Here is a 16,393-nt window from a genome sequence, read left to right as displayed (position 1 = left end):
TGATTGTTAGAATACAGACACAGCTTAATATTATACTAGAGTAATTTTTTATTAATTTTTTTTCTTGTCTGATAACAGAGAATGAGGATAAAGATGGATGAAAGACAGAGGCTGACAATTTCTTGACTAAGTGAAGAGAAAAGGAGGGACTTCCGTCTCTTTTTAACCTCCTCTTGTAATAGTTTCCCTGCTTGTTAAGGAGTTATCAGCTCTTCCAAAACAAACAAATAAAACCCAAAACGAAAATGAAATGTGTGTATGTGTATGTGAGAGAGAGAGTATATGTACATATACACATTTATTTGATTTTAGGACAACTTTCCTGAATTCAGTAATAGTTATTACAGTTTTACTACCTGAAGCTTTAACTTGATTTTATTAGCTGACACTCTCTTTTATCCATTTATTTACCCAGACTATTCCCAGTCATACCTTAAAAGTCTTTAAATCTCTACAAATTTTATTATAGATTCTTAGAGGTTTCCATACTCTATTTCAGATAGATAATTATTTTATGATTTTAAGTTACTTGATTATAAGCATTACCAGTCAGTTATGATCTGACTATATATATGTTATTTAAGCTAGTTTTAATAATTTTGTATGGTACTTACATATGAGATGCAGAGCAGTGGTTTTTATAACGTACTTTTTTCTTTGTCTCATAATATGCGTATGTTTTTTTTTGAAATTCAAATTATTTTTTACTTTGTCTTTAAGTGATGATTTACTGGAGGATTCAGACAGCGAAGAGCATTCCAGATCAGATTCTGTGACAGGTATGTTAAAAATGTTAGATACTCTGTTTTTTTAAATTCTTGCATTTATACAGTTACAGGTAAGGCTAAATATTACTTTAGTTCTGAAGTTCTTAGTTAATGCAAACTCTACATTTTTACTAAAACACAGAGAAAACTCAAATGTTAAATGTTAGAGATCTTGAATTAGTATATGTAGAGTCCCATACTTAAATTTTAAGTGGTACTTATTTGAGCCAAACAAGTGAAGTGACAGTTTTACTGAGTTTTTGTCACAAATGTCAAGAAATTGACATTAAGCCCTTCAGAATGTGTTCAGTATATTTGCATGATTTATTCTATTATTAAATAAAAGTATTATTGAAATTAAAGTTCTTTATTCCCAAAATAAAACAGGTGAAGAGAGAAAAAATTTTAAAGTATAAAATCAGACATTAAGGCATCAAGTAAGTGCTGCCTTACTCATTATCTTAAATGTTAAAGCGAAAGCATGTGTATTTCATATTTTAATGTACTTATGTAATAGGCAAGGCTAATCGTACATCTCAAAATAGTTTTTCTATATCAGAATTCAAATTCTGCATTTATTATAGGCAAAATGCATTTCCCAGTACATAAGAGTTATGTTAACCTCTGTGAATTAGAATTTTGGGGACTGATTATGATAAAAAAGCACAGTACCTGGGAAGTAGCCATATTTTTAAAAAGTGTTATTAAATTGTGGCAGTTTTGTAATGTTATACCTCATGAACTGAGGACATATATAACTTGTTAAATCTCTGGGGGAGAAACACACATGGCTTTGTGTGGTAGAGTTTTCAAAGATTAGAGTATAGAATAACAGGTGCTCTCTAAATTCTAAAATGTCCTGAAATTTTTTTAAAGCCCCCAAACAATGCTGGACTGATTTGGGGTTAAACCTTGTTGTCTTTTGAAGTAGTTTTTAGCAAAGAAAAAAAAATTTAAGTGGGAAAATACCCTGAAAAATATACAGATATATAATTAGCTCTAGAAAAAGAAAAAATAGATTCATTAGAAAAATTAGTCTGATGAAGAGAATACTCTTTTGCCATTTTGCTGTCCTTTTGCAAAAACAGAAAAGGGCTACATTTGTATTTCTTAATCTGAGAAAGAATAATAAACTGGTCACAGGTTACCTGGAGACCTATTTAGAGCTTGAACTCTTCTGCTAACCTACTCTTTGGTCTTGTCACTTAAACTCTCTGGGCCTCAGTTTTTCTTAGTAAAGTGTTTAAACTAAGTGTTTCTTTTTCTGCTCTTAAAGTTTTTAATTCTAACCATAACCTTGTATGCTGTAGTTTTGCTCTTTTTTTCTGGGTCCAATGATTTCAGTAGGTATTTTTTGTAATTATACGTATTTCTTGTCAGCTTCCTTATCCCTTTTCTAAGGAATGTTGGAAAATGTTACTCTGTCTTTTTCATCTATGCCTAGTTGCTTTTCACATTCCTTTAGATACTATCCTGTTTACCTCACTTCCCTGTTTCTAGAAAGTCACCATGTATTTTTGTTGACGTTTTCTGTGATACCTCATTTAGGGTTGGGATTGTTGTCCTTATGTAGTATTAAAAGATGGCTATGGAAAGAAGAAAATCCTCTGGTTCAAAATTTTTAATTCCTTCCTTTTAGGATTTAGAAGTAGTTCATTCATTTGTAGTAAAATATGTACGGTAGTCCACCCCACCCAATGGGGTTTCACTTTCCACAGTTTCAGTTACCTCTGGTCCACTGTTATCCTGAAGCAGATGACCTTCCTTCTGACATGTGGTCAAAAGGTCAGTAGTAGCGTAACACTAGGACACAATGCCTATGTCATTCACTTCACTTCTCATTACGTAGGCATTTCATCAACTCGTCCCGTAGGCATTTTATCTCACATTGTCACAAGAAGAGTGAGTACAGTATAGCAAGATATTTTGAGAGAGAGACTACACTGGCATAACTTTATTACAGTTTATTATAATTCTATTTTATTATTAGATATTGCTGTTAATCTCTTACTCTGCCTAATTTGTAAATTAAACTTTATTATATGTATGTATACAAATAAAATGTAGCACATACAGAGTTTTGTACTATCTGCACTTTCAGGTGTCCACTGGGGATCTTTGAATGTATCCATTGCCTATATAGGGAGGGAACTACTGTATATTCTCAGTTAATTCTGTTGTATTGGTAGTTTATTGGTGAGTTTATGGAGGCTTCTGATGTGAATGGGAGATGTGTTCTATTCCTGAAGTATCTAAAATAAGTCGTAGATGGTATTTCAAAACTTACAGTTACCAACTCTAGGTGATTCCCATCAAAGTGAACGATACAGTCTGAAGGATTGTGGAATGCATTTCTTAATTTCAAAAATGTTGAAGACTAAGAGACTTTTACTGTTTTCCATTTGAAGGTTATGACTTTTGAAAGTATCTAGATGATGTCAGAAAGAAAAGTTTGATTTTGGGACCAGATAACTGAATTAAGGATAAATATGCTTTGTGTGAAGAGTGGGAAGAATGTTAGGAGTTTGAAGAAGGGTTCAAACTGAAATTTGATAGTTTTAGAAAAATGCTTAGGTAAAACTAGTTGCTCATCTCAGGAATCTGGGCTGATAGAACTGTTGGCGTACACTACCTAGGTAAGCAGAGTAGTGATTATATGGACAATATGTGGAATGATTATGTGGATAGTGTACTGTAGGCTGTTTGTAGGTATATTGTGTAAATACTTGTTTCATAGTTCAGTAGGTTGGAAAAATTCTGAGATGGGGTATTGGGTTTCTTTACTGCAGTATTTGACAGTTATCATTATGTTTTGTCAGTTTTCCTAAGTAGAATGTACAGCATAGGCTGTTTCCTAGGTGTTGCTTAAATTGTTGGGAAGAAGCAGAGTAATAATGCCACTTGTCATACTGCCCTTCTTAATGAATAGTTCCACTGTTTCTGCCACTAACTTTGAATATTTCTTATATGTGTTTTAATATATGTAATTAGTGGTTATTTTATTATCGATCTATAAATACTAAAATAGCCTTTTCTTGGCAATTTCTGACCATAACTTAAAAAATATCATTTATATAAGTTTCAGTTTAGTCCAATAAATAGTTGAGCATCCTCAAGATTTATTACAGTGTATTACATGCTGTCAAAATCTTACTGTCAGCTTTTAATTTTATTATTCTAAATTAGTTAATATTTATATAATATATTAAATATTATAATATTTACAATATAAATATTTCATGGCAGTATAGACAGGCTACATGTGAATGTAGCCAAATGAGTGGTTACATAAATGTAACTGGTTGTAACTGGTTCAATGTAACATTGAAATGTAACCAGTTTCATTAGGACAATTAAACTATTGAGTGTATAATTAAAATTTACTTTCTTTTAACTGGAAATGGTTTCAGTTTTAGGTCATAATAGTGACATTATATGAAATGAGATTATCCTCAGAAAATAGGGAATTCTAGATAAAGCTGTCAGTGAGCATTTTAAAGAAATAATGAAAGAGTTAACAAATTGTGTAAATAGAACTTTTAGAACATCTTAAGTGTATGATGTTCCATGAATCTCAGTTGCACATTACTTGGGCAGCTTTCAAACTTTCATGCAGTTGCCTGGAGTTATTTTATATTTATTTCTTTTACTCTCTTCTGTATTCTTATCTAGAATTGTAAAGCCAATTCCAGTGTTTTTTTGTTTTTTTGTTTTTTCCAGAAGAAATACTTAGACTTACTGTTGCTAATAATGTTGTTGCCCGACTGATAGTATTTTTTGCTTTTGGGAAAAAAAACAAAATAGGTTCAGACCTTCAGTTCAGTATCAAGAGATTATATATACCTGGTTTAGGGGTTGAATGACCTCTTGCAAGGTTTTGTGTAGACAGACATGGCATGCTTGGAGTGTTGAGACTGAGAAATGACTTTCGTACTCTTTGTAAGGGGACAGCTTGAAGAGCACACAATGGATGAATGATTATTAAGGGGTAATGTAGTTGACTTTAAATGAGCTATAAATTAGCAGATTATACAGAAGATACTTATGCTTCACTTTAAAATGGCAAATTGTGGGAACTTTTTCTTCCTAGTTATTTTTTTCTAAGCTGAGTTTAGGATTACATTGTGTACTATGATAATCAACTGATAATTAGCATGGTGGGGTGGGAGAGAGGAGAGGATGCTATGACTCCTTCTAAATGGTAAAAGAAAGGGAACTGATGTTGTAATGACGTTTCATGGATATTCTATAAAGTGCATAAGTGACAGTTATAACGGTATTGAGTATTTTTTGGTTTAGAATTGAAGGGCAGAACTCCTGTTATTTATTTATTTTTTGGAATCCTGTTATTTTGATACTAATAATCATTCTCCCAAATTAAAGAGGATGGGGGAGTTTTGCTCATAAATTACCAGGAGAATATATTCTAAATTGAAAATGATTTTGAGTCTCTTGAATACTTCAGTGGTTTTTCAGTGTAGATTTGTCTCAGATTTGATTAACTTATCTTTAAAATACTTTAAATTCTTCCACTTACATAATTATAATGCACTGATTGGATGAGTAAAAAAAGAAAATTAATGAAAATGTAATACTAAAGATTTGTGATTTGCATTTTCAAGGCCAATTCTAATGAATATTATTCCTTTTCAAAGGGCATACATCACAGAAGGAAGCCATGGAAGTGAGCCTTGATATAACAGCACTCAGCATTCTCCAGCAGCCTGAAAAACTTCAGTGGGAGATTGTGGCAAATGTGCTTGAAGATACTGTTAAGGATCTTGAAGAACTTGGGGCAAATCCTTGCTTAACAAACTCTAAGAGTGAAAAGACAAAGGAAAAGCACCAGGAACAACATAACATTCCCTTTCCATGTTTATTAGCTGGAGGTTTATTAACATATAAATCTCCTGCTACCTCACCCATTAGTAGTAATTCTCACAGGTCACTGGATGGTTTAAGCAGAACTCAGGGTGAAAGTATATCAGAACAAGGGTCAACTGACAATGAATCCTGCACTAATTCAGAATTGAATTCTCCTCTGGTAAGGAGGACTTTACCCATTTTGCTTCTTTATAGCATCAAGGAATCTGATGAGAAAGCAGGAAAAATATTTTCACAGATGAACAATATAATGAGCAAAAGTTTGCATGATGATGGTTTTACAGTTCCACAGATTATTGAAATGGAGCTGGATAGTCAGGAGCAGTTATTATTGCAGGATCCTCCTGTGACTTATATTCAGCAATTTGCAGATGCAGCAGCCAACCTTACCTCTCCAGATTCTGAGAAGTGGAACTCTGTGTTTCCCAAGCCTGGGACTTTGGTTCAGTGCTTAAGGCTGCCAAAGTTTGCAGAGGAGGAGAATCTTTGTATAGACTCCCTAACTCCTTGTGCTGATGGAATTCATTTGTTGGTAGGACTGCGGACATGCCCTGTTGAATCCTTGAGTGCAATAAATCAAGTAGAGGCCTTGAATAATTTAAATAAATTAAACTCTGCACTATGTAATAGACGGAAAGGTGAGCTGGAATCAAATCTTACTGTAGTGAATGGTGCAAATATTAGTGTAATCCAACATGAATCACCAGCAGATGTACAAACTCCTTTGATAATTCAGCCTGAGCAGAGGAATGTTAGTGGCGGATATTTAATACTTTATAAAATGAATTATGCCACTCGGATAGTGACTTTAGAAGAGGAGCCAATAAAAATCCAACATATCAAAGACCCCCAGGACACAATTACCTCGCTCATTTTGCTTCCACCAGATATATTGGATAATCGAGAAGATGACTGTGAGGAACCTATTGAGGAAATGCAGTTAACCTCAAAGAATGGCATTGAAAGCGAAAAAAAGGCTGATATTTCTACTCTTGGACACCTGGTAATAACCACTCAGGGAGGATATGTAAAAATACTAGATCTTTCAAACTTTGAAATTTTGGCCAAAGTGGAACCTCCCAAAAAGGAGGGCACTGAGGAACAGGATACATTTGTTTCTGTCATTTACTGCTCGGGCACAGACAGGCTGTGTGCGTGCACCAAAGGTAAGCTGTTGGTTTGTTTGGTTCTCTTACAAATCTTATAAAATCAGTGTATATGGCATTCATTTATATGCATACCTAGTATGAATTTTAGATTCATATAGATGGAGATAAATTTATTTTTTTAAATAATGAAGTGGTAAACTTTCTACTGTTTTAACTTTTTAAAACTTTTTTCTACTGCCCTAGGTAAGGATTCTAATTGTAAATAAGTTAATAAGTCTCTCAGAAAGTATCTTCTCTGCTTTAACCTCAAGAAAATAACCTGCTGTTGTTTCTGTGAGTCCTCACTCTGCATCTGCTCAAATGTGTGGCCTTGGGCAAGTTACTTTAAACTCAGTAAACCTTTGTTTATCTATAGACAAGGATAAGAAGGCCTGTTACCAGACTTCTTAGAATTAAATAATGTATGTAAAGTTTTTGGCCCAGAGTATATATACTGGTTGTTATCTCCTTCTGAAATAATATTTAGCAAATAATTACTAGTTTTGCCAAATAAATTTTTCTTGTCTGATTTACTCCTAGCCTTTGGCTGATGGTTGAATCACCTTGCAACATCTGAGGCCCCATACAGAGGAACACATAGTGTGCATATTGTCCCTCTACTTTTCTTATTATATATTTTAAGTTGGAAAGATAAAGCAGTTTTTGAAAAGGATTACTGATAAAATCAGGCAAAGTGAATAGTTTTATTGATAGTTCAGCAGGAATGTAGGACCAGGAGGTACTTGAAGCCCAGATAACTATAACCATTGATTAGGAGAGGAACTGAGCGTGAGGAAAGTCCTACATCTCATTCATGGTTCTTGGGAGGCATTAACTTGACTTTTTCCTTGCTTTAAAAGATTGCAAGAGTTTGACTAAGAAGGGTAGTGGTGAATATAGTGTTTCAGATTGCCTTCTTTGAAATACATTTAAGGAAAATAAGGGGAAGAAAAATCTTCAAATAACATCAAACCCCAGACAGATTAATTTAAAAAATGAGCAATGCAGAATAACTTTAGACTAATAAAACTTTGGAGTAGAGTTATAAAATTTAGAAAAATTTTAAAATACTATGTGGTGTGAAGGATAATTTGAAGTTATTAATCATGTATATGCCAGTTCATTGTGGTGATAGCTTTACTTCTGGTAATTCTTTTAGTCATCATGACAACTTTATGAGGTATTTACTATTATTGTCTCCATTTTACAGATAAGGAAACTGAGAGTAGGAGAGGTGAAGTAACTTGCCTAAGTCACAGAGCCAGTAAATGACAGAGTCAGAATTCATACCTGGGCATCTGTTGTCAGGGTGCTTAAAGTACATTATATTGCCAGAATGTAACAAAACATGAGACTTGTAGGAGCACCTGGGTGGCTTATTGGTTAAGCATCTGATTCTTTTTTTTAAGATTTTATTTATTTATTCATGATAGACACAGAGAGAGAGGCAGAGACAGAAGCAGGCTCCCTACATGGGACTCGATCCTGGGTCTCCAGGATCGCGCCCCGGGCCAAAGGCCGGCGCCAAACCGCCGAGCCACCCAGGGATCCTAAGCATCTGACTCTTGATCTCAGCTCAAGTCTTGATCTCAGGGTTGTGAGTTCAAGCCATGCTGGGCTTGGAGCCCACTTGAAAAAAGAAGATTCGTTGAGTTTTAAAGAATGTTATTTTAATGTGAAAGATTAAAAAAAAAAATGAAACTAATTTAATGTGCCATGAGCTATCCAGAATGGAGCTGGATTGGAAACCTGAGTGACCTGGCCCCAGGACACATCTGTGTAAGATACTAGTATTTTCCAGGAATATAGTCAAGGTTTAATCATTTTAATTGTTTGATGATATATGCTTTTGTGAGACAGAGAAGTAGTAGGGTTTTTTTGTTGTTGTTTTGTTTTTGTTTTTTAAGAATTTATTTGACAGAGAGCACAAGCAAGGGGAGCAGCAGGCAGAGGGAGAGGGAGAAACAAGCTCCCCTTGGAGCAGAGATTCCAATGCACAACTCAGTCCCAGGGCCGTGGGATCATGACCTGAGCCGAAGGCGGTCGCTTAACTGACTGAGTCACCCAGGCACACAAGAAGTAGTATTTAAATAGATTAATGTATCCTTGGAGTTTGGACAACAGAAAATCCTGGGAATCAATCTCATGTGATAGGGAATTTATCCAGATGGATCAAAGCACAAGAAATAAAGCCTAAGAAGTTAACCACTTTGAAAATTATCCCCTAGCTCTTCAACCATTGACCGATCAAGATGTGTTTGAAAGGATGAGATTAGTAACAAATAAGAGAAAAGAAAAGTTGATGTTTTAAAATGTACATATGATAGTCCATAAAGTAATTGTAAACTTTTTAAAAAGGATTACAGACTATGATTCAAATGGACATGACATTTCCATGACAAGTCATAAGAATGTATTCAAATAGCTAACTCTTTTTTTCTCATAAAGGATCATTGAGCCTTTTGATAAAAATCTACAACTAATAAATATTGTAAGGTAATTTCAAATAGTATCAATAATATACTAAAGATAGAATTGATGCAGCTGTGTTTGATTAAAGTTCGGAAATAGTACATACATACATATACGTATATACCACCAGCCAGCCACTCCAGAAATGTGGGCCACTTTCTCCACAGCTGGCAGAGGGCTGAGGAATGGGGGATGGCAACTGTTTCCTTCAGGCCACTTTCATGAAAGATCGGCAGCCTTTCCCTTTATCAGGCATCGTCTGGTCATTGTTTCCTGTTAGGCTTCAGAGTTCTGAAATAGTTGATTTCAGTCACTTTTTAGTTCAGTAGCTGACCTCTAGAACTTCCAGTCTAGAACTTCCTACTCCACCATTTGGCGTGACATTACTGCTGCTTTTGTTGAGATATTTTTTTTTGGTGTTCTGTTCTCGGTGATTTTGTCACAAACTACTTTAGAATAATACTGACTTAATTCTAGTAAAATATACTTTGTTCTAATATTTTTTCTCCTGCCCCTTTTTGCTACCAGTGTCTTGTATGTTGCATTTAAATAAGTTATAAACCCAAACAAAAAGAGTTACTGTATATAATTTTTGTCTTGTAAAAAAATTTACAAAGAAATGAGATAAAACATAATTCTGTTCACCTACTTTACTCATTTCATCACCTACAGTACTCATTTCTGGTGCGAGAGACAGAGGGAATTTGGTATTGCTTTCTTTATCTTAAGGACTTTCTGTAGTACTTATTACAGGACAGATTTCCTAGCAAAAAATTTTGTTTATCCTGAAATGCTTCTATTTCACATTCGTTTTTGAAGAATAGTATTGTATAGAATTATTGGTTGACTATTTCTGTGCATCTCATTCAGTTGCCTTTGGCCTCCATTGTTTCTGGTAAGTCTGATGTTAATTTGCATTATTGTATTGCACATATACTCATACACATGATCTGTCCCATAGGTCTTTGAGATACTTTTCGTTTTTAAAACTTTTTTTTTTTTTTTTTTTTGTTTAAATTCAGATTGGTTAAATTTTTTTTTTTTTTGGGGTAATTTCTTATGCTCTATTTTTATTTTACGGATTCCTTCTGCCATTTCAGATCTGCTTTGAGCCTCTTTTTTTAAAAAGATTTTATTTATTTATTTATGAGGGGCAGAGAGAGAGAGAGAGAGAGGCAGAGACACAGGCAGAGGGAGAAGCAGGCTCCATGCAGGAAGCCCGATGTGGGACTTGATCCCGGGTCTCCAGGATCAGGCCCTGGGCTGAAGGAGGCACTAAACCGCTGAGCCACCCAGGCTGCCCTGCTTTGAGCCTCTTTAGTGAACTTTTCATTTTAGCTGTTTTATGTTTCAACTCCAGAATTTCCCTTTGTTCTTTAAAATAATTTCTAATTTTTAGTTGAGATTCTTGTTGAGTCATTTCCACCATTTGTTCCTTTAAATCTCCATACCTGATTTCCTTTTCTTCTATAAAAATATTTACAGTAGCTTTTTTGAAGTCTGTGTCAGCCAAATCTAAATCTTGGGAACTCAGAGATATTTCTCAATGACTTTGTTTTACTTAAGCATGGGTCACTCTTTCTTTACATGTCTTAAAATTTTTAATTTAATACTGGACATTTTAAAGAACATTGCAGAATTTTAGATTCTGATTTCCCCTCTTTGGAGGTTGTTGTTGCTTTCTTTGGTAATCCATCAGGACTACATCTGTGAAATCCATTTCTTTTACAGTATGAAGTCACTGATGTCTCCTCTCATTTTTTTTTTTTTAATATTTTATTTATTTATGAGGGACACAGAGGAATGGGCAGGCTCCCTGCAGGAAGCCTGATGTGGGACTTGATCCCCGGACTCTAGGAGCACTCCCTGGGCTAAAGGCAAGCGCTCAACTGCTGAGCCACCCAGGGATTCCCCTTTTTCTGGTTTTAATTTTTAAATCTTGTTTCTTATTTGTTGCCTCTGTGTCCACTTAGCATAGTATTCAACCAAGATTTTGATAAGTAACTTCACCAGAGAGGCTGTATTCAGGTGTGTCTTGGCTTTTATTTGCTTTATTTTTATTTTCTGTTAGGCCCTCTCTCATCTTTTCTGAATATGCATGGGGCTTAGTTGACTGGGAATATGTGGATGGCTTGAGTCCCATCTCGTTTTGTTATACATGTGTACAACCTCTGCTCATTATGGATTATGTCAAGAGTTTAGCAAACTTCTTATGTTTTTGTCACTTTTTGTAACTTTTTATTAAGTTTGCTTGCTCCAGTCAGGGTCATGACTTCAGATTGCGCCTCATATTTGTTGCCACTGAGTTCTTTAAACTGATGGCTCTCCAAATTCATTGACCCCCCCCTTTGACAGTAGCTTCCCATCTACCTGTCTTTATTGCTTGCCCCATCTTGGTTGAATGATAGTGTGTCTCACTTTATAGTTGCTTTTCAGGAAGAGGAGTTGACATCTTCCTTATTCGGTCATATTGGAAGTGAATCTCCAGATATTTGTGTAGAATATTCTTTTATCCATTGATTTTTCTCTTTAAATATTTGCTAACTTTGCCTTCAGTTTTTTCCTGTGAGAAATACAAAAAATGGAAACTCAATTTAATATTTCATTTCATTGTGAATCCTTAAAAAAATTAAGAATCTTTGTTCATTTTTGTTACTCCTGGGATATTTAGTGCATCAGTTTCCTCCTCTGTAAAGTGGCCACAGTAATAGTCCTTACCTCAGGGGTTTTTGTGAAGACTAAATGAATTAAGCATTTAAGATAGCATCTTATGTGTAGTTTATACTAGGTAAATAACTCTTTTCATATATGTTTATATATTTGTCATTTTCTATATTAAATTTAATTTTCAGTTTGTGATTCCTTGTCAATTTAATTTCTATGTTCCGGAAGATATGTCACTTTGGCAGCCCTGTTTATCTGCTTGTGAGTGATATTAAAATAAATTAAATTTCTTTTTTTTTTTTTTTTATAAATTAAATTTCTTAACTAAGTAGTATGCATTTGTATGTTTACCCATATTCTATGTACTTGTGTTGATTAAATTTTACTACACTGTAGGTGGTGAGCTTCATTTTCTCCAAATTGGAGGAACTTGTGATGATATTGATGAAGCTGATATTCTAGTGGATGGATCTCTTTCTAAAGGGATAGAACCATCTTCCGAAGGTTCCAAACCTTTATCAAATCCTTCAAGTCCTGGCATTTCAGGTATGATACTAAGTATTTATTTATTTATTTATTTATTTATTTATTTATTTATTTATATTTTTATTTTTACTTTTAAAAGATTTTATTTATTTATTCATGAGAGACAGAGAGAGAGGCAGAGACATAGGCAGAGGGAGCAGCAGGCTCCATGCAGGGAGCCTGATTTAGGACTCAATCCCGGGACTCCAGGATCATGCCCCAGGCCGAAGGCAGATGCTCAACCACTGAGCCCCCCAGGGATCCTGATACTAAGTTTTTAAATGAATCTTAAAAACACAAATTCTTGTGATATTCAAAATTTTCTTAGTCTATCTTAGATAATTTAAAAAATTCTTTCAGATTTTACCGTCAGCTTTTGGTTACTTTGATGAGGGACTCCATTTCTCTGTTGCCATTCTTTCACTAGGATTGTTTTTATTTATTATCCTTTTTTCAGTAGTTGGAAATTGTTGTAAACATTAAAAAGTTTTTTAACTGATGATCAGTTGGCCAGTATTGGTGATGTTACCTAAGACGTAAAAACATTATTTTGGCCATTAAGGAGCTTTTGTTCTAGTTTGGGAGGGGGGAAAACATGAAATAGAAGAGTTGATCAAGTATAAAGTCAGTGGAGTGGCTAATACTGATATTACTACTGGAATTGAAAAGCTGGAAAAATATTCTCTTACTAGGGTATATTCAGATCCTCACTGCCCTATTGTGCACCATTAGATAGACTTGTTTTTGTATGTTGTTTACTTCCTCTCTTTCTATGTTCTGTACTGCCCTCCAGAACTGTTTTCTCAGAAGTATAGTTTAAGTGTTACTCCTGCTTAAAACTTTTGGACTTCTATGAAACAACTCCAGTCTTCTCAGTGTTTGTTACAGTAAATGTTTTATGATTTCTTAAGTGATTCAGTCGTGCCCTTTCCATGTCTCACTGAGTTCTCTTTCCCTACCCTTTATGACTACACTTAGTCTTTTTGTGCTCCCACAGTACCGTTAATGTTATACTCTTAGCCCTTAATACATTTTATTCCCTACATCTAGCATTTAAAAGGTTAATAAATCTTTAATGAAAAGTGTGTTTAAACTCAGATGTTTTCCAAATAGAAATAATACATAAAGTTGGTATTTGATTTTTATGAACCCTTAATATTTGGGCATTTGATCATTTTTCTTTGCACCAAGGCAAACCTTTAGTGATTATTAGTATAACATATGCTAAGTTTAGGGCCTATCAGTATAAACATGCTGTTCTATATATCCAGGTTTTTCAGCCTCAACTCTATTATTGATATTTTGGGCTAGATAATTCTTTGTTGTGGGCAGAGTGTCCTGTGCTGTATTACCAGATCTCTGGCTTCTACATACTACAGTCCAGCCGCACAATCACCTCCATCCATGTGGCCTTTGGGAGGCAAGATTGTCCCCTGATTGAGATAAATTGACGCATGTCTCATGCTATAATAAATCAAGACTTGATTATTTTGGTTATCTATACAGCTTGGTTTAAAAAGCTAACACAGTGAATGTTTCTTATTTTATAGGGTATTGTTATAACAAGAGAATTTTCATATGTAGTCCATAAATACTATTGGATAGAGAAAAGAATTACATTATAAGGAAATAAATAATGTAATGATGGGATATTGATATACTGTACTATTAACACTTACAAACAATATTTAACAGTTTTAGTCTGATTTCAAACGCTCTAAGCTTTGAGAAATGTGGTTTGAAGTATACATTTAATAATTCTTTTGAACTTACTGTAAATTTTCTTTGTGAAAATATTCTAAACCTATCAGATTTCATATTTTAATCTTTTCATAAACTTTTGTTAATTGGAACAGGCACAACAGCCTTTGTTTAATATTAGAAATTTCATATATATGAACACATTTTCATAAGAGAGAAACTAATCTTTCTGAAGCAGATTATTACTCTTAAAATATTGGTATGCATACAAGATATTCTTAACTATCACAGAAGTAAAATAGTGCTGGTGAAGGTTTTGGTTTCTAAGTATTTATCTGCCATCAGTGTAGCTTATGACTTCTAAAAAATTACTTTTTTATAAAGTAACAAAGAGCAAATATTATGTATTTATTGATGTTTAGCATTTTGTTTTGTAAATAACAAAGTCTTAAAGTTACTTATTGATTTGATACAGTTTTAGCTTGCATTTCAGGACTACTTTCATCGCCCTTGCTAACTTAGAGCTGGTGAAAGCTCAGTCAGGGCTCTTCTGATAGGTTGAGTTTGGGTTTCTCCAATAAGGAATAACCTCTCCATAATATAAAATATTCAAGATGGATTTTTGTTATGGCCATTATGTAGTTAGTGCTAGTTACTTTATTTGCATATAGATAACTGAGCACACATTAATAACTCTAGGATATTTGGCAAGTTTTGTAATTGACTATATAAAACACATGCATGAAAGCTACTATTTTTTAAAACTTACTTCAAATTCTGTATTCACTATTATTAAGGAGTTGATTTATTGGTGGACCAGCCATTCACCCTTGACATCTTGACATCTCTAGTGGAGCTAACCCGCTTTGAGACTTTGACTCCACGGTTTTCAGCTACTGTTCCTCCATGCTGGGTAGAAGTTCAACAAGAACAGCAGCAAAGGAGGCATCCTCAACATCTGCATCAGCAACACCATGGAGATGCTGCTCAGCACACTAGAACTTGGAAACTACAGACTGACAGGTAAGACATTCTTCTAAGTTATTTCATTTTAAGTCCATATTTGTTGGCGGCAACATGTAATTCTTAGATATATTATTGCTTCTCTTAACTTTTGTATATTACTAACTTTGTTCTTTTCATTCATCACCTTAATTTTGGAAATTTCTATATTCTTGGTTGTAGGATAAAACAGAGTAATCCACCATTGCAGTTAGTTTGGACATTCAGTTCACAAGTTTATTTAACAGATATTTATTTCTTTATTTATTTTAAAGGTAATTTTATTTATTTTTTTATTTAAATTCAGTTATTTAACATATAGTGTATTATTAGTTTCAGAGGTAGAGTTCATTGAGTCATCAGTCTTATATAATACCCAGTGCTTATTACATCGTGTGCCCTCCTTAATGTCCATCACCCAGTTGCACCATTCCACCTATTTAACAGATACTTAAATGCTTGTTTTGTGTAGGCACTCTTGTAGGCAATAGTATTATGACTGTCACTGGAATTTACATTCTCTTGGGGATACACAGTAAGCTGATGTCTACTATGCCACATAGTCATAAAAGCTATGAAATATGATAAGATGTGGTGACAGACTGCATGTGTGCAAGAGCGAGAGAAAATATGTACGGTACTTTGTATATAAGGGGCCAGGAAAGCCTCCATGAACACATTAATTCCGAGGTAATGGCAAGTGCAAAGACCCTGAGGAGTGTTTTATGAATTCCAGTGAGAGCAAGAAAACCAGTGTTGGTGAAGTTCAGTGAAGGTATGGGAGACTGAGAGGAAGTCAGGTCAAAAGAAGTAGCTGGACACCAGAGAACGAGTATCTTTTTAGGCCATGTTGAGAATTTTAAGTGATGTAAGATTAGGAAGATATTACAGGGCTTTGGATACAGGAATGATAGAATTTACATCCTAGAAGAGTACAGTAAGACTGCTGTGATGACAATAGATTATGAGTGGTTGTGTATATTCAAAGGCAGTGATAGAAGTGAAGGTTCTAGTTTGGATGATATTGCAGTTTGTTTTTGGTAGTTTGGACCATGATAATAGTTGTTGGAGGTAGTGAAAAGAATGGTCACATTCTGGATATAATTGGAGTAGAAGGAATAGTATATGCTGATGCATTGAACATATTACGTGAGAGAGAAGAGTCCAGGATGACTGAGGTTTTGGATTGAGAGGATTGCAAATTAGAATTACTGAGATAGGAGTAGGCAG

At 34.3% G+C, this 16,393-nt stretch overlaps 1 protein-coding gene across 19 annotated transcripts in view; it reads left to right on the top strand.

Annotated features, from left to right (window-relative positions):
• The window catches only part of BIRC6 (baculoviral IAP repeat containing 6), a 230,898-nt gene that overhangs the window by 46,712 nt on the left and 167,793 nt on the right, over positions 1–16,393 (top strand). For all 19 annotated transcript variants that reach the window (XR_012004549.1, XM_072770594.1, XM_072770588.1 and 16 more), the window contains exons 9-12: positions 721–779; positions 5,423–6,817; positions 12,332–12,481; positions 14,959–15,184. Coding sequence is in view for 18 of the 19 variants with exons in the window: in XM_072770594.1 (XP_072626695.1) it covers positions 721–779; positions 5,423–6,817; positions 12,332–12,481; positions 14,959–15,184 (1,830 nt within the window). In the remaining variant the exon portion in view is untranslated. The remainder of the gene's footprint in view (positions 1–720; positions 780–5,422; positions 6,818–12,331; positions 12,482–14,958; positions 15,185–16,393) is intronic.

This window comes from Canis lupus, chromosome 12, assembly GCF_048164855.1.
Source record: "Canis lupus baileyi chromosome 12, mCanLup2.hap1, whole genome shotgun sequence".
NCBI lineage: Eukaryota > Metazoa > Chordata > Mammalia > Carnivora > Canidae > Canis > Canis lupus.
Note: the sequence above shows the minus strand (reverse complement) of the source record. Positions and strands in the feature narration are given on the sequence as shown.